General features: G+C 44.6%; 1 protein-coding gene across 1 annotated transcript; it reads right to left on the reverse strand.

The window, feature by feature from the left end:
- Positions 1 to 21,179: 21,179 nt before the first annotated feature.
- Rassf10 (Ras association domain family member 10) lies at positions 21,180 to 25,517 on the reverse strand. Its single transcript, XM_063251888.1, has 2 exons — positions 23,589 to 25,517; positions 21,180 to 22,157 (listed from the first exon to the last, which is right to left on the reverse strand). Exon 1 carries the CDS (start codon positions 25,303 to 25,305, stop codon positions 23,788 to 23,790), a length of 1,518 nt encoding a protein of 505 aa, XP_063107958.1. The 5' UTR covers positions 25,306 to 25,517; the 3' UTR covers positions 21,180 to 22,157; positions 23,589 to 23,787.
- Between the last annotated feature and the right edge of the window lie 379 nt (positions 25,518 to 25,896).

Below are 25,896 nucleotides of genomic sequence, written 5' to 3' on the forward strand. Positions count from 1 at the left end.
CTCTTTAGAGTTTGCAGGTCTAGTCAAAACCACTCCCATGGGCTCTACATTCTATGCAACACCTGACAACTCCACGGGGATGTCACTCCCTCATGGCATCCAAGCCCTGCTAGGCCCCAGACCACCCTCTTTACCTTTCCCACCAGATATTCTCTCCCGCTCTTGCCCATCGCAGTACGTCACTATCCTCTACCAGTCGCTCAAGTGAAAATCCCAGGAATCAGTCATGGGCCTCCATTTCCCTCAAGCCCTGCCTGCCCTGCCAGTCTCCAGACTGCCCTTCCTGCTGCCTTTGGGGGACACAAAATTCTTCTATCCTAAGCCATGCCCTAAGGGACAAGGCTAAGGAGCCCCCATGGCGACCATGTTTCCCTTTTACATAGACAGTATAAGTCAAGAACCAGGCGAATGTCACCATGTTCCCGCTGACCACTTGTTCTGAGACTTCTGCATGAGCTCTCTTTTAAAATTGCTTCCTTCCTGTGCACAGAGGTATGCTTGTAATCTGGAGGCTGTGGGAGGACAATCACCAGTTCAAGGCCAGCCTAGGTTATATAGAAAGACCTTGTCTCCAAACAAGCAAACCCTGCTTCCTGTTGCTAACCTTTGTCATCTAGGTACTAGTTACTTGGTACCAAGGTTACCAGGAACTTGCTTACTAGGTACTTGCTGAGGAGCCTTAGGGTTGGAGCCTACAGTCATGTCCTCAGGGCGCTGTGTGCCCTCCTGTCAGAGCTGTTTTGTCTCCTGAGATGCAGCTCACACACATGGCTCATTTCAAAGTCTTCGGGGCAGGAAAGCTGAGAAAGCTTGCTCAGTACGTTTCACTCACGATTGGCTCTTGCTTCCAGATAAACTCCTACCTACCCATCAACACCCACCTTAAACATCACATTTGGAAAAAAAATTCCCCAGTTTGATCAGTCTGAGTAGGCAGTTCTTTTCTTCTCTTTGGTTTCCCAGAACACACCAATTATTTCCACTTTAGCACTTCCCATATTACCTTACAATTATTCATTTACTTGTGTGTCTCCCCAGTTGAATAACCGGTTCTGCCAAGGCCAGAAACATACCTGACTCTGGCTAGCATGAGGTCTGCCATCCTCAACAGTGGTCAGCTATGAGGGCTGGGTAGCTTGTTAGGGCGGATTAAAAACTGGACTCCCCTCTTTTCTCCCGTTTGACCATGTGAAGTTTATTAATCCCTGGAAGCCTCAGTTTTCATATTTAAAAGAGATCTATCTCTAAGGGGTGTTGAGAAAATTAAATCAGATATTACACATAAAAATTTTACATATAAAAGGTCAAGGCCGTGTGAAGAAGGCTTGGTCAACAGTCCGTGGTGCTCTGGAGAGGTGGTGGAACCTTCTGGAAGTAAGATCTAGTTGGAAGAATCGGGCCACTGGGGGTGCACTCTTGAAGGAGACATTTTGTCCCTAGCTCCTTCCCCTCTCTGTTTGCATGAGGTAAGCAGCCTCCTCCACCACCACACCTTCTGCCATGATGCTCTCCGCCTTGTCACCAGCCCCAAACCAATGGAGCTGCAGGACCATGGACTGAATCTTCTGAAACCATGAGCCAAAACAAACCTCTCCTCCTTCATGTTGTTTACCTCAGGTATCTTGTCACAGCCTTGGAAATCAGACTTAATATAAGACGGCAACTGATTTATGCTGAAGAATTCTTAACATTCAATGTTATTATTAACTGCACGCACATAACAAATACTATTAATTGCACACATAACAACTAAACAAATAACAAATAAATAAATTAGGCCAATAAATATACAGCCTAATTTCAGACTGCAACTCCTTCATGCCTGCAGAAGACGCTATATGAATGCAATGTAATAGGAATCTCACTGGCATAATGTCTATTTTTTTTTTTTAGTAGAATACAGTTAAAAATATCTTCCTTTATAAACTGCTTCCTGAGTTTGTAATAAAGAAATGCAACTTAGTGGAAGACAGAAGGTCTTCGAGGGTGCGCTTCACAGTCTACCTGTTCGGGCAGGTGATTTTCCTCCCGGAGCCTGCGAGAGACAGCTTAATAGGTGGTCCTTAGAATAGACGCAGCTGATTACACTGCACTTCAAGGGTGTTTCAAGCTTACATTTTTCACTTTGTAATCTTCTACACTTATCCTCTCCTGGCAACTTTTCTGCTTACTCCTCCTTGAAGTTGAAGAGAAAGACATGTTTTAATCAAAATTTATAGGCTGTTATTCTGCCTCAAGCTCTTCATTCTTTCTGTAGGTACCACAATAGCAGCACCAGTTCTGGAAGGGCCTCGATAGTATGCCAGGAAGCCCACTGTGTGCATGTTGCTTGGTGTCCACATGCCGGACAGACCTTATCTCTCCTCCCCCAGAGTTCTAACACAGCAGATCATGTGGTTTGTTGTTTCACTGTCTTCTAATCTCCTTCCCTCCTCCTGCCTCTCGACTCCTGGAAAGGTAAGGGTCCAAGGGCAAAGGGTTTTTTTGTTTGTTTGTTTCCTGAGACATCTCAAAAGCTCAGAATAAGGCCTGGCACATAATAGATGCTCAATAAGCATTTTTAAAATGAATGCATTGTTTCAGAACCATGAAGTAGGCAGTATTTTCTTCATTTTGAGGATAAGAAAACCAGGACCCAAAAATGTAAAATTACACAGCTCAACCATGGCCCTTGGTTCCAGATTTTTCTGCTTTTGAATCGATTTCCTGTGTGGAGCATGCCTTATTGCAATTGATTCTTCTCCATGCCCGGGCTGCTCTGAGACAGGATTTGAGACAAGGGCTCTGCAGTGCCAGGAATTCATGTGACCACGTTGACAGATGGGGACAAAGAAGCAGGCGGGCTTCTGGCTACAGGAGAGAGCTTAGCATAAGAGTGTTCGGCCCTAACTCCCTGGCCTCCTCAGAACTCCATTTCTCCTGGGAGCCATGACTCAGTATAATCTCCTCAGCATCTTACAGTATCCTTCACTCAGTGCCATGTCACAGTGCCCAGGCAAAGGTGCCAGTTCTTTGGAGGAAGGTGCTGAATAAATACCAGGGGTTATAAGGTACATTAAGTTATTAAATGTGTTATAATGTGCATTTATTACCACGGATTCCCTTTAATGTCAGCTCCTAGGCAGCTTGGTCTGCACCTGACCTCCCCCTGTTTTGTCCATCGCTGTGACAGTATGTTTCTGTCTAGACCTGTGGTGGCGATCCTGTGGCACGGGTGCCGCAACAGACTGTTTGTATCATTGAAATCTAAAAGCTTCGCCTTCGCTGTTCTAGACTGTAAGCTTGTTTGGTTCCCCTAGCTGTAAACCTGGATAATTATGATTAACATCTATTTCCCAGCTCTGAGAAAGATGCACATGTAAATATAGATGATAAAACGCTAATCTACTGTGAGGATTGTCACTGTCATCTTGGACTACCCCAGCCACCAGTCTCATGGCTGAAATTCATGCTTCCCGGGCCACCTTACGCTTTGCCACTGTTAGCATTCAAGAAGACAAGCGAACCTAAAGACTTGGACACCTATGTCCTTTGGTGACACCATGACATCTGAAGGTCACCATACAAAGTCTTTCAGTACAAACAGGGGCCCTGTGCTCCCTGGACCTGCTCCCCCAAAGGCATCTCCTGAGCAGTCACACGAAGCCAGGAGTCATCTGCCGGCCACACCCACGACCCATTCCCTCTCCCTTTGCTTGGTCTCTCCCTCACCCTGGCACGGCTTCTCCTTCACCTGCCCAGTGAACCTTTTCTCAGCCACCAGGACTCTACTCTGTGTCACCTATCTGGGGACACCGCCCTCAACATCCTCTGATAGCAGGAGGCCACTTTCTTCATGTAACCACAGCCCCTGGTGTGGTTTGGACCCATCCTTGTGCTAAAAAGGAAGCTTCACTAAGTCAGTTGCATTTAATTAAGTTTTGGAAGCGAGTGTCAGCGAGGCCTATCCGTTCCCTCGGGCAGTCGTAACTAAGCGCCACAAATTGGGTGGCTTAAGACAACAGAAATTTATTGTCTCAAAGTCCTGGAGGCTAGAAGTCTGAAATCAAAGTGTCAGCCTGTCGTGCTCTGACAGCTCTGGGAGGATCCATCCTTGACTCTCCAGCATCTGGTGCTGTGTGGCAGGCCTAGGTGGCTTGGTTGGTGCATACATCACTCCTATCTTTTCCCAGGGTGTCTTCGTGCCAGCCTCTGTGTACATCTCTGTTCTCAATTCTCCTTTTTATAAGGGCACCAGTCACATGTGGTAGGGCCCAGCCTAGTGACCTATTTTAATTTGATTACCTCTATATAGTCTCTACTTCCAAATAAGGTCACATTCTGAGGAATCGGAGGTTAGGACTTCAGTAAATCTTTGGAGGGAGAGAAACAATTCAGGGTGCAACCATGAGAAATCGTGTCACCTGTCCATTAGCTTTCACTTCAGACCCACAGACCATCAGGACTCTCCCAGAGGATCTTCCTTTCCCCCTGGCTCACTGGCTCACATTCCTGCCGTCCTCAGTCCTCACCTAGATTCGCATAGGCTGTTCTGGTCCTAACATGTGACACTTGTCATGTGTATCTTCAATATTTTCAACAATAGAGCCAGTAAGATCAGGCATTTCCTGTATACAGCACCTTGGTTAGGAAGAGGAGCTGGAAGCCAGGAGTGGAGGTGCACATCTGGAACTCTGGCTTTCCAAGAGGCTGAGGTCAGAAGGATGCAAGGTTGAGCTCAGTCTGGGTAATTTGGTGACTGAGACAGATCCCGTCTCAAAATAAAAAATATAAAAAGAGATGTAGCTCAGTGCAGAGGCCCTGGATCCAATCCCAAGAACAAAGACTGAGAGAGAGAGAGAGAGAGAGAGAGAAAGCGTCTGAGGCCCATGGAGGGATGGATCCAATTCACTGTTATATTCCAATGCCAAGCTCCTATGTGGCACACCGTTCATTTTGTCAAATACCTGCTAACTGAATGGCAATCTCCCATTGTGTGCATTCACCACCTAAAACATAACTGCCACCCTAGGGGAATGTCCTCAAGAGCCTCTCAGTTCTTTCCATCCTGCTGGCCACCAAGCGAATCACACCTGGTGCCCGGGTGTACATGGGGCTGTAAGTCATGAGGTGAAACACGCCCAGTAGTACAAGCTGAATGTCACATCCTGACAAGTCAAACCCAGCTACCCAGAACCTGGACTCTCCTTGAGCAAGACCCTTTGTCACCCAAGCTGCTTAAGGTTAGAAAAGAGAGAATCCTGCTGGGGCCTCCAATGGAGTCCAGCTCTTGTGGTAGGGACCCTTGAGCCAAGGGGTGGGACTGCCCCTCTGCCACAGACCTGGGAGCACCTGATGACACCAGCCTATATGTGGTAAGTATTGGCTCCCTGCATGGCTGGGCACTTGAAAAGGGCTTCAGGAAGAATGACCTCTGTAAAAGGGTGAATACAACATGTGATCAATATATGCAATGCTTACATTTTTAAAAAATTTACTATTAATTGCCATTAATGCCCCCCAATACCCCCCCATGCTTTGAATACACTTATCCCTTCTTGGCACTTTCTGACACCATTCTGGAAGGCTGCTTTAATGAGTGTCTGCTCTCACAAATGTGGTCAGAAATATGGTGACCACTGCATCCAAGTGCCATCCAACAGAAAGGCAGACGTGTAAAAACGTGTCTGTGTCCTTAGCCACCGTATTCATCGGCTCCATCCCTGTGAGACCTCTGGCTCTTCCCCAAATCAAAATGACCATGAAAGGGAAAGGTTTTAAGTTGATTCAGGACATAAAAGCCACCATGCCAGGGCAACTGAAGACGTTCAGTAGAGGACTTCCAGGACTTTTTCAAAAAGCAGAGTAGACTGAGTGCGTTTGAAGTGAGGAGAGTATTTTGAGGGGGACCAGTGGCAATGTATCTTTCACCGTAGCACATTTTAAAAATTAAACATTCACTGTATTTTTCTATTACACCGCATAGGGTTTTTTCCCAGGTGAGAAGAAGAGAGGAGCGTTCCAAACAGGGGGTCGGGTGGAGACAGCACAGCACATTCAGGAGCCCTCTTCAGGGTCAGTGACTCCAGGGAACCACAGGGATGGGGAACGGCCTGTCGCTGTGGGTTGTGCAGGACAGTGCTGAGGTGTGCAGGGAGTGTCAGAGAGTTCGCTGCTGCTGAGCAGGGCAGGAACGTGGTCACAGTGTCAGGCTTGTTCACCACTTTCCTCCTCAGTGGGTACCCAGTGCAACCTCCCCAGGTCACAGTCCTGCTTCCCCCTGACTCCCACCGTAGACCTTGTTTCTCCACCCCAGTTCTGATATCGCCAGGGGCTTTCAACATCCAGGAAGATGTATCACTCAGCACCTTTGGCCTCTCAGCTGCAGTGAGATTCCACCTTGGGCCACCCACTCCCAGGGCTGTCCCCTGGACCTGCTCCACCTCAGGAACCCACCAGAGGCCCACTGCTGCCCTGCTCTGTCATGACAGGCAGCCAGAGGGATGAATACATTGTGCTCCTGCTTAAAGCTCTTCTCTGATTGGCAGGGCGCTGCACAAAAAGCCAAGCTCCTTTCTGTGGCCTATGGGATCCCAGGCGCTGGCCACGCCCATTCTGCAGCTTGTGCCCAGGCCTCCTCCCCGCCCCTGCCCTCCTCCCTCTGTTCTTCATCCCTTTGCACTAAAGTACTCTGATGACTTCTCTAACCTACCATTCCCACTCACTCCACAAGCCACAGAATGTGGCTTCATCTCCCACCAGGCCACTGACATGCGAAAGTTAGGTTTATAAACTTCCAAAGCTGATGGGCACAGGTAGCCATCTTTGAAACTCACTTCCTCCTAAACATGGTGTCCGTGGTCTTCCATTTTTCTTCTTTTCTTATTCCTGTGTTCTTTCTCAGTCTTTGTGGACTCCTCTATGTCCACCGTATGAAGGTCACTCTTCTCCGAGCTATCTTAACCCTCTTACCTCCACACTTCACCTCCATCCACGTCCACAGGCTGGGTGAGGTGGTGCACTCCTGCAGTCCCAGCTGGACAGGAGGCTGATGCAGGAGGATGGCAAATTTAAAGCCACCCCAAGCAACTTAGAACCAGTTTCAAAACACAAAAGTATACAGGGCCAGACATGTAACTTCAAGGTTTGATCTCCAAAACAGCAAAAACAAACCAAAGTACTCACCACCAAATCACCTCCACTCAAGTATGGCCAGACTACTCTCAGAAAAGCCCCCAGCCTGTCCTTCCATATGTCCAAACTGAACACCAGGCGCCATTCCTCCTCCTCTACCAATGGTTAATCACCGATGTGAGTGAGAGACATTCCTAAATATTTCCGATTCCTTGGCTTCTACCCGTTTCCCAGGTCAGCCCTCCATATTGCTCTTCCAAATCCTTAGACCACCTGATGACTACATTGTCGGCACTTGTTTTTATCTGAACCCTGAAAACCCATATCTTATTAAACTTAAGCGCTCCTTGCCTGCCAGACTATCAGTGAGGTGCTTGTCATGGGCATCTGCGATTATATGAGTAAGAGGTGCACAAACAGGACTGGTGTGTCATATCTCCCAGCAACGCCTTCAATTTTAAAATTGCTAATCACTTTTTCACACATTGTCTCAACTGTCCCCAAAATACTAGGAGACATTTATGGTTGTTCCTAACCTTTTGACGAATGTCACAGAATTCCTAAATGCAAAAGTCTTTAAACCTGTGAGTCCAAATCTTATACATTGTACCAAACCATGAAGCTTTTCTCCACAGTTGCGTTATGTATTACTATTGAGTTGATTTTATTTATTTCCAAAAAAAATCCTGGTTGAGTCTCAAGGGTTTTTTTATCTGTAATAGTTATAATAATTAAATCTCCCTTCCTGTTTTCAGGCTACTTATTTGTTAAAGAAGTCAGGTTTTTGTCTTGTGGGGTTGAAAATCAATATGGATTTGACTGATTACATACCCAGAATAACTTCACACATCTGTGTCTGTCCTGCCAGTTCCCTGCAACATCCTCAAGAGAACTAGACTCTTCTTAAAAAGGAGCCAGTGATTTTGGTGAAATATTTTAAGCAAGGCTGAGGGGGTTCTGCTTCATTATCCAGGAGTTGCTGTCAGCTGGCGTATCCTGCTCATCATAGCATCCATCATGGGTCATCAGGTATATTGATTCATTAAGGTTTGCATAAAAACATTTTAAAATTTTGATCATTGCTTCTCCTTTTTTTAGCTAAAATTCTTTTGTAAAGAAATTTCCATATTCCCCCACCCCCACCCCACCCCCATCAACTGTTGATGACTTAGAAACACAATGTGTACAGGAAAGGCAGCATAAATGTTCTTTTTATTAAACTTTCTGGAAACAGCATGGTATCCTAGCAACCCCCAAAGGTAATTAACAAGTTAGCCTTCTTGCTTTCTTCTTTTGGTAGTATCATTTCCCATCTCTAAATTTTTATATTTTTCAGGAATCCATTGCAGTTGTTACTTTCTGTAATGATTGATACATTGTGTCAACTTGAGAAGTCTAGAAGCTTAGCAATTCTACATCTTGGAGTGTAGAGGACAGGCCCTTACTAGGATGTTGTTCATTGTGGCAACTTGAGAAGTTCAGAAGTTTAACTAAGTGACTTACCAGGGGGCCAGGGTCCTCACTTTGTAAACATCCTGAGCCTGTGCAAGAGGAGGGCACAGAGAAGGTGTGAGTACTACACCCACCTGATGTGAGGGTGGCCTGCATACAATATGAGACAAAAAGAGGCTTGCTCTCCTGTTTTTTTGCTGTTGTAACTTTGCTGTCTTGTGTTACCTTGAGCCATTGTCCCTCACGATGCCACCCTGCCTTGGAACCAGCTGATTATGGACTGAAACCTCCACAAACTGTGAACTAAATAAGCCTTTCTTTCCTTAATTTGTAGCATTGGGTATTTTTTCTCAGCAATGAGAGAAAAGTAACTAAGACACTCCCATTGAAATTCAAAATTTCCCATCTTTAGCCACTGGAACCCTTGGATCCACCAAGATCTTTAGACACAATCACAAAGTTTTTAATAATTTCCTGCTTTCTAATGCATAGATCCACTAAACCTATCCTTTCTTACCCTGTACTTGAAATCTCCCTTACTACAAGGAACTCTGGACCTTTAAATGAAAAGTTATATTTAAACACCACCCTATAGGCTCTTTAGTTGTGGGTGGTCATTGATTCCAGAACATTCTGGTGGACAGAGCTAAGAAATGTATAATTTTTAGAACTATAAAAGTAAGTATGGGTTCTCAAGAAAAAATGACAGCTTGATAGGGGGCTGGATGGAGAGCCTCTGTGGGGAAAGCAGTTCAGATGCCAGAATTTGACAGCATGGAGAGGGCCAGACGATTGGAGGATGATTTTTATTAAACCAGGAGGAAACTGAAGGGAAAAATAAAATTAAGAAGATGAAGAAAAAGCATGGGGAAGGGCTGTAGCCTGACACGCTCACTGAGACCGGTTGTGTTGGCGCATCCTAGAATTGGTTGATCCAAAGTCCTGCTGAAGCTGCAGCTGCCTATAACCGGAGTCGATGATGAGTCCCGGGCCCTTGGCGGGAGGACGGGGCATAGCGTGGAGTAGAGCCCAGAGGAAGAACTGCATTGATTCCTGGTGAGTGCTGGGGACTGGGTCCTGCGGCTGCTGTCGCTGGCTAGAGGACATCTTGGAGCTGGGCAGAGCCCAGCACCGCAGCGGCGTCAGTCGGCTGCTCCTGGCCCAGAGAGGACTGGTGGGCTCTGCTGGGGCTGAGCTACACCTCTGGCTGGGACCCAATAGCCAGGGACAAAAAGGTCACGATTCTGTGACGTCCACAAGTTACAGCTTAGGTCACTGAAGGAAATTGCGGGTTGACTGGCTCAGAGGCTTGAGGCTAGCCTGAACCGTCCCTGCATCCCTGCTGCATATATCTCAGATAACAGCAAATTGGGGAGGGCAGCAAAACCCCGATCAGCACACTTTGGGAAGACCCTAGGCAATATGGAGAGGGCCAGAGAGCCCCAGGACATACCTGTCTGAAAGAAACCAGAAACATGACAAGAGATAGAAATTTAAAAAAAGAAAAAACCTCCAGATGCAGTGCATTAATCATACAATATTAGACACAGCATCAGTGGACATAAAGAAATACCTTCATGACCTCATAGATGAATTTAAAACTATACTTCTGATCCAACTGGGGCAAGATATAAAAAGATTAATTAAAGAAATGATAAGCCCCGCCCAAGAGAATACAGATGGAAGAATGGAGGAACTCAGAAAAGGAAGAGAAACCTTTGATGAAGAATATAAACAAAATCTAGAATACATGAAACAGATCCAAAGAGATTACCAGGAAACTAAAAACTCCATTGAAAGCTGGCAAAATGCCTTGAGAGAAACTAATGTTAGCCTTTTGAAACTTGAAGAGAGATTTATGATGTGTGATTGTGAAAGAAAAGATGTCTTAAAAATAACAAGGAATCCGGAAGAAATAATTCAAAGGCTAAAAGACAACCAGAGGATCTTTAACTTAAGAATAAAAAATGTGAACGAAGAAGCAGGAGTAACCACAAATGAATTACAAAGACTATTCACAGATATAATTAAGGAAAACTTCCCAAGCATAGAAAAAAGAAATGATATCCAGATAAATGAGGCATACAGAACTCCAGCCACCTACAGCCAAAACAGATCTACACCCAGACATATAATAATCAAGATTCCAGAAATCCACCACAAGAACAGAATGTTGAAAGTGGCCAGAGAAAAGAAGTAGATTATCTACAAAGGACAAATCATCAAAATAACGACAGACTTATTAACACAAACTCTCAAATTGAGAAGAGGCTGGGAAGAAATAGTCCAAGCCCCGAAAGAAAATAACTTCCAACCAAGACTGATGTACCCAGAGAAACTTTCTCTCAAAATTAATGGAGAAATAAGATATTTCCAAGACAAGGAGGAACCGTGGGAGTTCATGGCCACCAACCCAACCCTACAAAAAATACTGAAAAATATTCCAGAGAGAGAGAGAGGAAAGAATACCAGGATTCCAGCAACAGTGGCAGAGAGGCCTCAATAAATGGGGCAGACAGTGTAATCAAGGAGTAAAGTGGACAAATAATGTAGCAGAAATAGAACAGCAGAAATGAGGCAGAGACAGTAAGCTATAATCTTTAATATAGATAGCCTTGATACACTAACAAAAAAGAAACACAGGCAGAGTAGATTTTAGGAGGCAGGATCCATTGAGATGTTCTGAATAGGAAATACACTCAACCTAAAAGAGGATTAATAAACTGAAAGTCAAAGATGAGAAAACAATGCTATATGTGACAGGAAACCAGAGAGAAATAGGGACAACTTGTCTAGCAGCCACAAATAGGGTGGAAAGTTATGACAATTTTGTGCAGTGTAGAACTACACAGCTGGAAGGAAGGAAAACCTTTGTGGCTTTAGCACGTAAAGGAGTACAGCCCAAGATTAAGCTCAGGAGTAAAAAGGTTCAGCAACACTCAGAGATAACAGGTTGAAGCCCCTAGTCTAAAAACTAAAGGAGCTAGTGGGACCCAAAATATACCAAGTATCCTGAGAAGGGGAAAGGTGAGAAATTGCCTAAAAAAGGAAAGCAGAGGACATTGTTAAAAGTGTATCAGAATTTAAAAGCCACAGAAGTCTTATTGCTCTGTTTAGTTTGATTATATTTTGTTCTGGTCTGTCTACTCATATGAGATTTGAGGGCACAGACAGCTAACCCAAAAATAACAGGTTATACCACGGTAACTCTCCTTAATTTCCTATTAACTTAAACTGAAACCCTGTATTACTTACATTGTCTTACTATGACTGATCTTATTTGAAGCTGGTTTGTTAGACCGTGATTTTGCCTTGACTGATTTTATTTGAATTTGTATGCTTGGTAGTATCAAGTCTAAGAGGGGAGGCAACTACTCTGAAGATGACAAGATATAAAAGATATCCATTCCAGTTTTGATTATTAACTGCTTTCAAGTCCTATAATGTCTTCAAAGTTGTGTTTTTATAAAAATAGCTATGTAATGCTATGCTTAACTATATAATACCTGATGACATGGACAATTCTATTGAAAATAACAAGAGAAAGCATAGTAACTACTGTAGATTACCTAATATTGTGGTCTTAGATGTCTTTTTCATTGCATGTTTTTCTAGGAATTTGTTTTGTTGTCTTGTTTTGATCTGTTTTTCCCTAAAATACAGAAAGGATAGATATATATGTAGAAATTCACACATGGGAAGAATTCCTAAACTATTTGTGGGACCAGATTATATAATACACGATGTAATGAACAGATACTCTGAAGAAGACACACTAAGAAACCCAACACTAATTCTGTAGTATTATGATATAAAATCTAGCAATACTATTTTTCACTGTTCAGAGTGATATTAGTCTAGTCTCTTATGTTCAATTTCAGCATACATAAAGACAGCTACTTCAAAGAGAATGAGAGACATTATGGTAGTCATTACTGACTTCCCCAAAATCAGGTCTTAAAGACCTAAAATGCCTTCATCATCCTGTAAGGATTTGATTAGTTCTATAATGTTCAGTATATATTCAATATGTGTGAAGATGGGGACAACTATCTGGAAGAAAACTAGAGACAGTAAGATAGACAGTGAAGATCTCCAGTGGACTTGCTTTGAAATCTGTGTTTCTTTAAATTGTTCCCTTATGAACTGTTTTGTTCTGTTTTGACATGTTTAATATTATCCTCTTTAAGATAAAAAACAAGTGTGTAGGACTAATAACCATATTACTAAATTTTGTTGGATCGTTGAGCGGAATTGTTTGCAGTGTCATTATTTGAATATCACTTTGTATGCTTTAATTTTGGAACTTGAACAACTATTTCTAAGATGACAATATATAACTTATCAACTAGTGATTTCTTACTGTTTATTTTTCTGAAATTCTGTATTATTTCTACCTTTTTTTGTTTTTTTCTCTTTAAATAAAAAAGTAAGTATGAATTTATTGTATTTTTACTTACCTGCTTTCTTTTCTTGCTTTCTTAACATATCATAGATGTTCTTTTATGTCAACAATGTAGACCTACATAATTTTAAGAGGTACATAATATAAAAGAATGAGATTATAACTTAGTTTTTATACTGAAACGTTATCTAATTTCTCACTATTGCAAGCATTGCTAAGGGAGTAGCATGATCTTAGGTCCTTGTCCACTTGTGTAAATATTTTATCAATTCCTAAAAGTGGAGTTGTTGCCTTACACAGCATGAATTCAGATGGATTAATCCATTTAAGGGCCCAGTACTAGCACATGGCAGAGTAGTCTTAGTTATGAAACGTTCCCTGTTTCACACACTCTTGTTTTTCAGGCCTAAGCCCTGGGCTTCATACACATCACGGCACAAATGTGACATTTGTGTGTTGACCTGGGTTGAGCAAATCCACACCACGAAAGTATAGAGGAAGAAAAGCGGCGGGGGGGGGGGTATCTCTAGGCCAATCAGCGATGGCAAAATTTTAGAGCATTCAGTGATAACACATAGCCTTTATGACACACATGCCATGGGTTCGCCACCAGTGCAAGGGACCCTTGGGAGAGATTCACACCTCTGGCCCAAAGAGGATGAGAGAGACACAGGAAGTCAACCTGAACCCAACCCACAGACTGGAGCCAAGTTCAGCTGGACCTAAACTGGGTCACATGTCCTCAAGCTGACTCACAGAGAGGCAAAGTGAGAAAAGATGACTATGACCTTAAGAGGTGCTGAGATTTGGAGTGGTTCATGGAACTGTATTATTATCTTATCTTTTATTAGAATGACTCAGCTTTATAAAGCTATCAGTTCTGGTCAAGTATACACATTTAACACAATCAGAATAATACTGATAAAGGTTATAATTAGCTAAATAATTCTAGAAATTAAAACTATAGATAGCAGTATGAAAGAGAAATCAGAAACATGAAAGTAGTGTGTTAAGTTCTTGTCTTGCTTGAGGGCAAACACAGATGCGACAAATTTATATATTGGTCCAAAAAAGTAAATGCAGGCATGGCTCTTAGTAAGCCTGAGAGAATTATGAGCAAAATTAAATCTACCACTTTCAAATCAGCCAAGATATTCTACCCATCCAATGAAAGAGCAGTAAAATCTTAAGTGACAACAGTGTTCGGAATGGCAGAGCAAGGCCCTCCCAGAGCCATTTGCCAATAAAAGCAACAAAAACACAGGCAATAATTATAATAGTAATCCAAATTAACTCATGCTGGCAATAATCCAAGGCATTAAAAAAAAAAAAGATGGAATCGTAGGAGGAGCAGCATGTTTTAGGGTGTATTCATTTACCCTATTCCCATCTCCCTCCTTCGGGCCCACAGTAACCTGGAAAACCAGCAACCCGGGAGCTACAGCAGATGACAGATTGGTGTTGGAGCTGGATAAAATGCCACTGTCTGAGAGCCACCATTACTGATCTGCCTGCCATTCCCTGGCAGGGATTGTCCTGCCTCAGTGCCACACTCACTCTTCCTTAGAATGTTGGTCAAAAACAGTTACAGGCTACTGGTTTAACACCACGGCTGCTTGAAGCTGTGATGATCATTGTGAAAAAACAAAAACCTAATAAAAACTAGCCAAAAGAAAAGCTAGTGAAGTAAGCATCAACAGGGCATTTTGAAAATCTCTGACATATCCCTAGTCATCTAGAAGGTCTCACACTATGCAGGGTGATACCTGTGCTCAGGAAAGGCCTGAGGAGGGCCTGGGTTCTGGAGTTAGACTGATCTGTTGTCTCTAAGCAAGCTTGAAAGTGAGAGCTAACACAGAGCTGTAAACTGAGTCTCTGAGTGGTGAAGACACAGCCCGACTTACGTAGAGGCCTCCCAAGGGTGAGGGGACTCACTGACATTTATAGACATCACTGTCCAACCACGAATGACCACTAGGTTACCTAAGCAGAGACCTCAGCGGCCACATGGCAGCGTATAATGACTTTACATGGATTAATTCAAGAAAGCCATGAATCAAACAGAAATTATGACAAGAAAGAAAAAAGACAAAGAACAATAACAAACCGTAGAAGAGAAGACTCTGAGTTCCTGATGTATTATTGTTTTCCCATTCAAGAAAGTAGGTAAGAGGAATTCTGCACAAGGAAGTTCAGATGTAGAAATTACTAGACAAAGACTAAATCACTTATGTTAAAAATGTAATGAACAAAGAAAGCCATATCTAACAAAGTCAAGTATGGAAACAATGTCACAACAAATAAAGAGCACAGGCTCATTTTAGATTTAAAGGCAAAAACAGGTTAAAAGTGAAATGACGGGAAAAGATTTTCCATACAAATAGTAATCAACAAAGAGCTGGAGTAGCTGTATCAGTCTCAGACAAAATGCAATTTGTGATAGCCATCTTCCCATCCCTGTGGCAAAATTTCTGAGGTAAATGATGTGAAGAAGAAAATTTTATATTGGTTCATGGTTTCCATGGTTTCGATCCATGTTTGTCCAGCTCCACTGCTTTTAGGCCTGAGGAGAGGTTGAAATCACAATGGGAAGCATGAGGTGAAACAAAGCTGGAGGGAGAGGTAGAAAGAGACCCAGGGACAGACATAGTCTATGAGGACAGGCTCCCAGTGACCTACGTCCTCAGCAAGACTCCGCAAGTTTCTACCAACTCCCAACAGCACATTACGTTATGCATCATTCGTGGATTAACCTGTTCACAGAGTCAGAACCTTCACAACCCAGTCACCTCCCAAAGGCTCCACCTTTGATCACTGCTGCATTAGGGACCAAGCCTTCAGTACATGAGCTTGTGGGGAACATTTAAGACCCAAATTGAAAAGTGTTGCAAGAAATAAAGGATGTTAAATACTGAGAAGAGGATCAATTCACCAAGAAGTCATAATAATTATAAACATATATGAGGTAAACACTAGGGCCCAAAATAATGAGGCAAATACTGACAGACTTGAAGGGAGACATAATTCTACAAAAATGGTTTGTGACTACTGGCCACTTTTAATAATGGGTAGAAATAAAGAGAGGACTTGAACAGCGCCATAATTTGATTATATCTAACAGACGTGCAGATCCAGCACTACTGCACTGCACAGATGAATTTTTGCAAATGCAAGTGAAATATTCACCAGGATAGATAATATTTTAGGCCACAAAACAAGTAATGAATTTAAGAACTGGAGTAAATGATACAATGATAAAAATTATCTTTTCTAATCATAATGGAATAAACCAAAAACCAGTAACAAAAACACCTAGAAAACTCATATGTGAGAATTACCACACTCCTAACAAATGGATCAAAAAAGAATACAAGGGAAATTACAATGTCTGGAGGCAAAACAAAAGCACAACATGCGGAATGTAACAAAAGCAGAGGTAGGAGGGAATTTTATAGCTGTAAACACATACATAGAAAAACAAAATGGGAAGAGAATGTGGCTCAGTGGTAGAGAACTTGCTTATCCTGAATAAGGTCCTCAGTTTCATTCCCTACGCTGAAGAAAAAGAAAAAGATCTGAAAGCAGTAACCTAACTTTACAAGTTAAGGATCTAAAAAAAGAAGAGTAAATGAAACTCAAAGCTTGCAGAAGGAAATAATACAGATTAGAGCATGAGTAAATAAAATGGAGGATAGAAAAAACAGAAATGAACCTAAAAGTAATTTTTTTTTTAAAAAATCAACACTCTAGAGAAATTCTTAGACTAAGAGAAAATAAGACAGAGGACTCAAAATATTAAAATAAAGAATGAAAGTGGGGATCTCAACATATTGACAATGTAGACAAAATATTCAAATTCCTACATACCATCTAACAAAACTGTATAATAAAAAAGCAGAGAATCGGAATATGCTTTATAAAATTAGTAAAAAAAAAGTTGAATTAGTAATTAAAAATCTAATAAAGAACAGTTCTTAATCATATGGTGGGTTTTAGCTCAGTGTACAAGTGCTTGCCTGGCAAATGTGAGGTCATGAGTTCGATCCCCAGTACCCCCCCCCCAAAAAAAGCAAAATACAGGTCACTGAGAGCAAGAAAATGACTTAGATAAAAGAGGATTAACACCAATCCTTCTCAAACTTAAAAAAAAAAATTGAAGAGGAAAGAACATTTCTTAACTTACCCCATTTCAGCAATACCCTTAAGCCAAAGTCAGAAAAAGACACTAAAAGAATAGAAAACTACACATCCGTGTCTCTTAGGGATATAGATGCAAAATCTTCAAAAAATACTAGCAAGCTGAATTCAACAGTATATTAACAGTATTACATCCCATGACCAGGAAGGATTTATTCTAGATTGCAAAGGTGGCCTAACATATAAAAATCAATCAATGTAACACAGCATACTACCAAAGTGAAGGAAAAAACACATAACCATCTCAAGTGATGCAAAAGAAGCAACCAACAAAATTCAGCATCCTTTCTTGATTTAGAAGCAACTTCTTCAACATGACCCAGGCTATGTATTTAAAAAAATCCATGCACAGCTAACATTAATCTCGATGAAAGAATAAAAAGCTTTTTGTCTAAACTCAGGAACAGAACAAGAATGTCTGCTTTCAGCACTTGTATTCAACATAGTATTGAAAGTCCTATGTCAGAGAAATCAGGCAAGAAAATGAAATAAAAGGAATCTAAATTGGAAAGGAAAATGTAACATTGTCTCTGTTTGCAAATGACATGATCTTATGCGTAGAACACGATAAAGATAACACATATACATAGCTGCAGAGATTCCTAGAGCTAATCAACAAGTTCAGCAAAGTTGCAGGATACAAAATCAGCACACACAAATCACAAAAATTCTACACATTAACAATGAATAACATGAAAAAGAAATTAAGAAAACAACCCCACTTGATATAGCATTAAGAGAAATGAAATATAATAAAATACTTTAACAAACAGGCATGGAAAAACTACAAAACACTGCTGGAAGAAATTAAAGACAGAAAGTGGAGAAACATACCATTGATGGTGGTTCGGAAGACTTAACATTCTTAAGATGTTACTACTGCTTACTATCATTTGGATCTAGCATGTCCCCCAAATTCCCCTGTGTTAAGGGCTTGCTTCTCAGTGTGGAGGTGGTAGACACTGTTTGAGGCAGAGCCTCATACGAGGTTCTTAGGTCACTGGGAGCATGACCTCGGAGGGGATTCTGGTTCCTTCCTCTTTTCTCTCTTCCATCTCCAAGCCATTAGGTGAATGATTTGTTTCACCATATACTCCCTGCTTCAACATGATGCAAAATAAAATAAGATAGAAGAGGATTCTTTCACAAATGAAGAGTGGTCTGAATGAAGAAACAGAATCAACTCAATGCTTTAGTCTTTAGTAAAAGTTTGTGGGCCTGAGTTGACTTGGATCCAGATAACTAATAACTTTAGGAATCCTGCTAAGAAATGAATCCTGAAAGCCATGGAACATTCTAGAAATGTCTGGAAGATATGCTCAGGTATGCATAAGGGACAGGCTGAGACAGTGGCCCTAAGCATCCCGTGTTGTCATGAGGATAACATGGCCAAAGATGCACTGAACCAGGTGTGCATGGCTGACCCCACGGCACCATGGTCCTTAGGAGGCCCAGAAATGCCTCCCTCCAAGGAATCCCTCTTCCCTGATTCTCCTGCACCCAGGGACCTGCCAGAAAGAAGGTTCCAGAACAGACAGGCACCACCTTCCAGATGTGACTATGACAAGCACACAGCTGCCTGCCCTGGGAGACAAGGACTCCATGCTGTTGATGGTACACCCGTGCTCTGAAGCACAGAGGTTGTTCAATTAAAACCTTCATGCTAGTAAATGGGGTTTAAATTTTCGAGAAAAATTTTTCCATTGGCAAAGAACTCACTTCTCATATTCACACAGTAATTTCTCTTCTTAGGCTTTTTGCTAAGTCCTCACCTTGTAGATAATTACTAGCTCTGGGGTTTGAGGAAAATCATTCCACCTCCCTGGTGGAGACACTCAGACAAGACAGTGATCATTCTAAGCCTTTCAGATACCAACACTGTGGAGCCTGTGAGGGTTCTTTATCAGGTGTGCAAAACACCACGTGAGTTTATGTTCCGTGTGTGGTACCCAGGGCACAGGTGAGGAAGTCAGGCTTGGGTTGGAATCCTGCATCTCCTACTTAACAGCTCGAGAATTTAGTTTGTTGGTCTGTAAAAACTGAATGTCAAAAAGTTTCATCTTGCTGGGAAGAGGATGTGGGGGTGGAGGAGATGGAAAGGGAAGGAATGGGGATGTAAAAAGGGTCCAGATGCAAAGTACATGCAGTGATTTCCCACTATGCATATATTTAGTATGTATCACAAACAGATACTAATAAAAGGGGAACATCTACCTCATGAGATGGACGCAGAGAGAATGTACCTGTGAACACTTAGTACAGGACCTGGCATTTAGAAAGCAGATTCCTTGTCCCCTTCCTTCCTTTCTGTGTAGAGAAGGCAACTTTGTCGAATCTTGCACTCAGGATATTTCAGACTGTCGTAACCAAATCTTGCTTTTTCAAGAATTTAAGAATAGTCTCAAATCCAGTGTCATCTCTAGAAAAAAATCCTAGAAAACTCTCAGCTGTTTAAGGCTGCTAATCAACTGAGCTTATCGTGTTTATTTTATTTAAAACTAATTTTTGATAGAGGTGAGGAAGGAGAAGCAAGACACTCAAATACATTTAATGTATTACCTTCTCAGAATAACCTTTCCCATTAGACTCAAGGGCAAAAAGACAACTCTTTCTAAAAAATCTAGTTGTCTTACTTATTTCCTTTACCCTGCTTGTGTGGAGTTTTTTGCCCTTCCTAGTCTTAGACCATTGGCCAATTCTGATAAGAGATGAAATTGTGACTAAAACAGGTGCTCTAGAAAGGGGAAAATCAGAGAAAAGCTCAGGAGCCTTTAACAATTTTGATCTGATGACTCACCCTTTCTGTTGTAAGGCTATTTTAGGATAGCAATTATCAGCCCAGGCTTCCTAAGCCCACAACAAATTTGATGTTTGTTTGTTTTGAGACAACGTTCCTCTGTGTAACTCAGGCTGGGTTCGAACTCAGATCCTGCTGCCTCATCCTCAAGTGCTAGGATTTCAGCATGCGCCACCACCTGTGCTTTCATGAATTAATTTTGAATAAAATAACCTCTAAGCAAAATATAATATCTAATGAAAACTAAACCATGGCCAAATAGCCATTCTCATACATAGTTGATAGTAATTAGAATAACCCTCTGAAAAAGCAACAGCATTTAAGTATTAAGCCTCTAACTATTTGTCCTCTTTGACTGGAATATTCTTTTTCTGGACATCTGTCTTACTGTAGAGAGGGAGAAAGTACATTTGGGAAGCAAATACATGCACAAGTGATTTTATCATAGCGTTATTTTATAATAGTAAAAGTGTATGGGAAACAACCCAGTAACATGAGCTGAACAGTTATATAAACTATATTCACCAGATGAATGGCTCTCTTTACAAGGTGTCTCCCAAACACTAAGTATTAAAGCATTTATGCAATCATATCAAAATTGCTTTTTTTTTTAGACATGATCTTGTTAAGTTGCCCAGGCTGGGCTTGAATTTATAATCCTCCTGCTTAGCTTACCAGAGTGTTGGGTTTACAGGGCATGTGTAAGGACATGCAGCTATGTTTCATGAAAGACAAGCAAAATATGAAATCTCCAAAATTCAACAAGTGCTAAAGGAAAGATACCAAACTGTGATAGTGTCACGTTTTGGGTGCTAACAGATTTAGAGTGACTTTTCTTTCTCTGTATTCATATTATTTTCAGATTCATCCCAAGGACTTTTCTAATCAGTTAAAATAATAGCAATAAAAACATATTTTATAGAAGGAAGTAAACAAACCTAGAGATACCATACAGAACCTTAGGTTTGGGAGATGGCTGAGAATGCAATAATTCAGATTTTTGAAATACAATAGGTTGTTTCAATTTCAAAAACAGGATGGGGCTGGCTGGTGAGGAGCCTATCTATGTGTCCTCTTGTCCTCAAGCTTGCTTTTCCACCCTCCGGGACCTTGGAAGGGCCTGGATTCCCTTTTCCCAGGGGTCCTCATATCCTGAAGCTGGGTGCCCAGTGCTACATGGGCCTTGTGGAGTAAAGACTACACAAGGGAACAAAAGTTGGAACACATGGAGCATTTTATTAAGCATGTCCCCGCATTGGCACTGTACCTTTCCTGGGCCAGCAAAGCTCTTCCTAAAAGGAACTATTGTCTCCTCTCCCCACCCCCATCCTCCTCTCTCCTACCCACACAGAGAATGCCTTTTAGGAATATAATTGATTTGGATGAAAGCAAAAATGGGCAGCCTGAGCTGCCTTTTGTTAGAAATAAAGCCTCCCCGGGCTGCCTGAGACGTTGACCAGGCAAACAGCTTCAGGTGGTCAGAACAGGAAAGGTTCTAGAAGCAGAGCCCGGAACACCCCAAGGGCCTTCTCTCTGTGAGGTGGCTTGTTGGCGTTACAGGCTTCCAGCATATTTGCTGACGTCAGCAGCCCATCAAAGTTTAAAATAATAACAGTGAAAAGGAAAACAGCTCCTTTCTGCCAGGCAACCTCTTCTGCCAACTTCTGCCTTCTTTCTGAGTTAATAAACATCCAAGAACCACTTCCCCTCCCACCCTGGAGGGGAAAAAAAGCACAATAATTTAAAAACCACCAGGTCAGCCCATTTCCAGGAGAAGCCATTCAGACAAGTGGCATTTGTCATACATGAATTAGGATTTTACCTTAGCCTCAGAATAAAGCTATCGTTGGCTTTGTGTTTATGGGATTGAACAATGGAACACAGTGGGTTTATTCCTTGTTGTCACCAAGCTCAAGACCAAATCCACGGATGTTTCTGAATCAGATGTAACTTTAAGGCAAAAACCATTACGCCAAGTAAAGTCTTTGGAAAAAATCAAGTTAGAAAAGGGCTTTTTATTTCAGATTTTACTTGACGACCTGAAAACTGGCATGCGTGCTGTTACTCCATGGCAGTGGCAGTCGAGGTGTGGTCATTCCTCAACAGGGGACAGTGCAGCTGGTGACCAGAGACCAGAGGAGGTCAGGACAGGCTCCCGTGTCAGCACAGAGGGTAAGAGAGCATCTGCATCTCCTGAAAGCAAGGCCTCAGAAGTTATCTCCACGTGGAGCCCTGAAACAGGAGCGGGTGGCCTCTCCAACAGCTAAGGAGACTGCAACTCCTGCACCCGGCTGGCACCGCACACATACCCAGTGTTGATACCTCCTTAGGTTAGATTAGATCCCACATTCCTCAAACAACTGAGCTCCAGAGGGAGCTCTGCCAACAGCTTCCTTCTACAGGGCCAGCAAGCAGCTAGCACTGATAAGTTTGAATTCAAAGAACTGTGATAATTATCCTAAGTGCTGACCAGTTCCATCATCAGCTCCTGAGAAGGTGTCTCACTCCCTGTCTCCTAGCAGGACACAGGTGTGTGTACCAGACAAGGGTAGCTCAAGGCCTCCTCGGCTCACTTTCACATGCTTTTATCCATGGCTAAGCACTGGGGTTAATCCACTTGTCACCAAGGTGCATTATGAGCCTTTTTCTTTTCTTATTAGCCCCCTTAGTAAAGCTTGACATTTACACTACTTCGATTTAAGTTTGACCAAGTAATTCACCTCTGACCAGAGATACTGAAGTTAGACTTGGGTTTGGGTAACATGTGTTGAGGTCATGGTTAGTTTTAATTACAGGGCTCTGTTTAAAAGCTGGGCACCATGCAAAGATCTTTGCTTTCAAGTTTGGGTTTAAACCAAGGTGCTCGTTTAAACAGCAAATATAGTATGGAAAGTGAATTCTACGGCTCCTTTTTTATTTTTTTTTTCTGAAATAACAGCGACTGAGTCCATGAAGGAGCAGTATGAACTAAAGGACAACACACCTGCCTCTCAAAGAACAGAACCCAAAGGGCCCAGATTAAATTTTAACCAGAGATAATGTTTGCCAGGATTTTAGATCTCAAACGGGTTATGTTTAGCTTCTGTCATAATAAAAGATAATTTTGGAAAAAGCAGCCCATTTTAACACACATTGTGTTTACTGGGCGGAAATACAGAGTTAGACTTCGACACAGTTTAGCCTTTAAATGAAAATAAACGGCAAGTAATTCCGCAGATGGGTAATTCCCCAATCTGCAGAAATGTAAACAGCCAGGATCTGATGCCTATCGGTTTTATCAAAGATGTTCAGTAAGGCTGGGGCCAACACCAGTGCGTCCTCTTTGGCTAGTTTTAACACGTTTACAGTCACAATTAACATTCAAGGAATTTCCTTTTCATCCAGGCGTTTAAGAGCACTTTATGCCACCAACTAATATAGTTCTAGCTGCCATAGTCCTTCCCATACCGAAGAGTGGTGAAACCTCCACAATACTTTTTTTTGTTTTCCGTTTTGAAATTGGGCTTGGACCACGTCAATTTCCCAAGGGTGTTTGCTTTCCAATAGGGGTGGGGTCCTCACCCCCTCACTCCTTTCCCTCAAAAGAGCTTGGAATGGAGCCCAGCTTCCTCGCCCCACACTCACCCTGGAGTCAGCGGGGCGCCGCTGCCCGCTGCGCGACAAGTGTCCCCAGCCATCTCTGACCGTCTGGGTCAGATCTCAGAGCTGAGCGCTGCGGCCTGGAAGGAGCTCCCGGCTCCCTGCAGCCGGATTCAAGTCCCTGAGCCGCGCGGCCAAGGCACGCTGCGAGACAGAGATCCGAGCGTCTCCCTCCTAGCTCCTCCTACACGAGGGATTCGCACACCGGCACCGAGTCCGAGTCCTGGCTGTGCATGGAGCTCAGCCCCGTGTCCGAGTCCTCGTCGTTGCCAGGACAGCTCTTGGCCAGTCCGCGGGCTTGGTCCACCCACACCTCGGTACAGGTTTCAGGCCAGGGCTCCCGCGAGGGTGCGCCGGGACCCGGAGGCCCATCCCGCCCCACCGCCGGTTCCAAAGTGTGCAGGGTCTGGAGGAGGCCCTGCAGCTCGCGCTCCTTGCTGTCCCACTGCTGTTGGCTGTAATCCAAGTCCGCCTTGACGGTCTCCAGGTCCGTGTTGAGCCGCAGCCCGATGTAAAGGCTGGTGCTGAGCTGCGTCCTGACCCGCTCCTGCTCCAGCAGCAGTTCGCCCTCCGGGCCGCCGCCGTCGGGCTCCGGGGGCTCCTCGCGCGCCGACAGCTCCTCCTTGCGCCGTTCCATCCACCTCTGGTTCAGCTCCTCCTGGATCTCGGTGGAGAGGCGCTCCAGCAACTCCTCCTGCTGGGCCCTCTGTTCCTGCAGCTGCAGCAGGTCGTCGCAGCGCCGGGCCAGCTCCTCCAGCGCTGTCGTCTGTGCCTCGCCGTCCAGGGGTGCAGCCGCCTCCGCCGCCGCCGGCTCCTTCTCTGGCTCCTCTCCAGAACTGGGCCCGTCCAGCTCGACACCCATGCCCATCAAGTAAGTATCCTGCACGTAGTTGACCCCGTGCCTCCGCATGCGGTCCAAGTGCACCTTGGCTTCGTAGCGGTCGATCTCGCGGTCGAGCTCCCGGAGCCGCTGCACCTGCTGGCGGATGGTGTGGTCCTGCGACAGCACCAGGTGCACCAGCGTCTCCATGCGCTCCACTGATGCACTCTCGGGAGCGCGGGGAGGTGGCGAGTAGGACGAGGCTGTGGACGACGACGTGGACGAACAGGGCGACGGCGGCTGCAGCTGGCGCCGCCGATTGAGCTTGGCCAGCTTGCGGAAGGCCTTGCGTACCACCCGCCGCTGTTTCTCCTGGGTCATAGCCAGGCTGGGCCGCACCGGGGCTCCGCGGGCCAAGCAAGGCCGCTCCCGGCTGAGCACCACCCGCGCCTCGGCGCTGCGCGGGCCCGCGTTGGGCAACGACGCCTCGCTGCGCACCAGCACGAAGCGCACATTCTCTTGCTCGTCGCCCCAGGCGGCCCACAGGCGCAAGATGCGCGTCTTGTTGGGCAGGATGCGCTCAAAGCCGCGCCACTTCTCCACGATGCAGTAGCACTGCGGAGGCCCACACAGCATGCCCTGGGACAGCGCCTCGTCGTCGTCCTCGTCGTTTTCGTCCAGGGGTTCGGGTAATTCCTCCTGGCCGGGTGGGTCACCGGCCATCCCCTGTCGCTGGCCCCGCCGCTGCCTCCGTCGCCGCCGGCAGCCGTCCTCCAAGAGCACGCGCACCACGTCCGAGCAAGTGGTGCGGCGGGAGAGGCCGGACACCAGCTTCTCCTCCTGACAGATCCACACGGAAATCTTCTTCTCCGCAGGATCCATGGTGCAATCAGCAAACCAACAGCCAGCCGCAGGTCCAGCCGGCCCTGCTGGGGCAGCCCTGGGATTGCAGAATCCGTGGTCCTGTCCGCGGCGGCGCTGGCCTCTCTCTCCCGCTGCGTAGGGAAGGCGGGTGCAGCACTGACCTCGGCCCGGACGGCTGGCGCTCCAGAGGCAGTGCGGCCGCCCGGGCTCGGCTCCTGCAGCTCGGCTCTGCCCACGGTGCCCGAGGCCTCCGGGTTTTGCTCCTCCCCGCGTCGCTCCACCCCTTCCCGCTCTCGGCGCCCAGAGCTGCTGCCCCGAGCCCCGGAGGCGCGGCGCAGAGACTCGCCCCTCCCAGCCTCGCCGCGCCCCGCCTGCATCTCGCTCGCGTTGTCGGCGTCCCGGGTCCAACTCAGCTCCTCCGCGAGTTGGTGCCCGAGGGACTCGGGGATGTCTCCACTGCAGGACCTGGAGCTTGCGACTCCGCAGGTATCAACTCTGAGTCTCTCTCTGCCCGCTGGCCCCGCCCTTTTTCTCTAGAGGTGACTAGACGCACCTTCCCCCCAGCCTCCAGACCTGGCCTTGCTCCTGAGGGCATCGCAGGCTGAAGAG

Source organism: Cavia porcellus, unplaced genomic scaffold (assembly GCF_034190915.1).
Source record: "Cavia porcellus strain 051 isolate PalLab524CR breed Dunkin Hartley unplaced genomic scaffold, mCavPor4.1 scaffold_6, whole genome shotgun sequence".
Taxonomy (NCBI): Eukaryota; Metazoa; Chordata; class Mammalia; order Rodentia; family Caviidae; genus Cavia; species Cavia porcellus.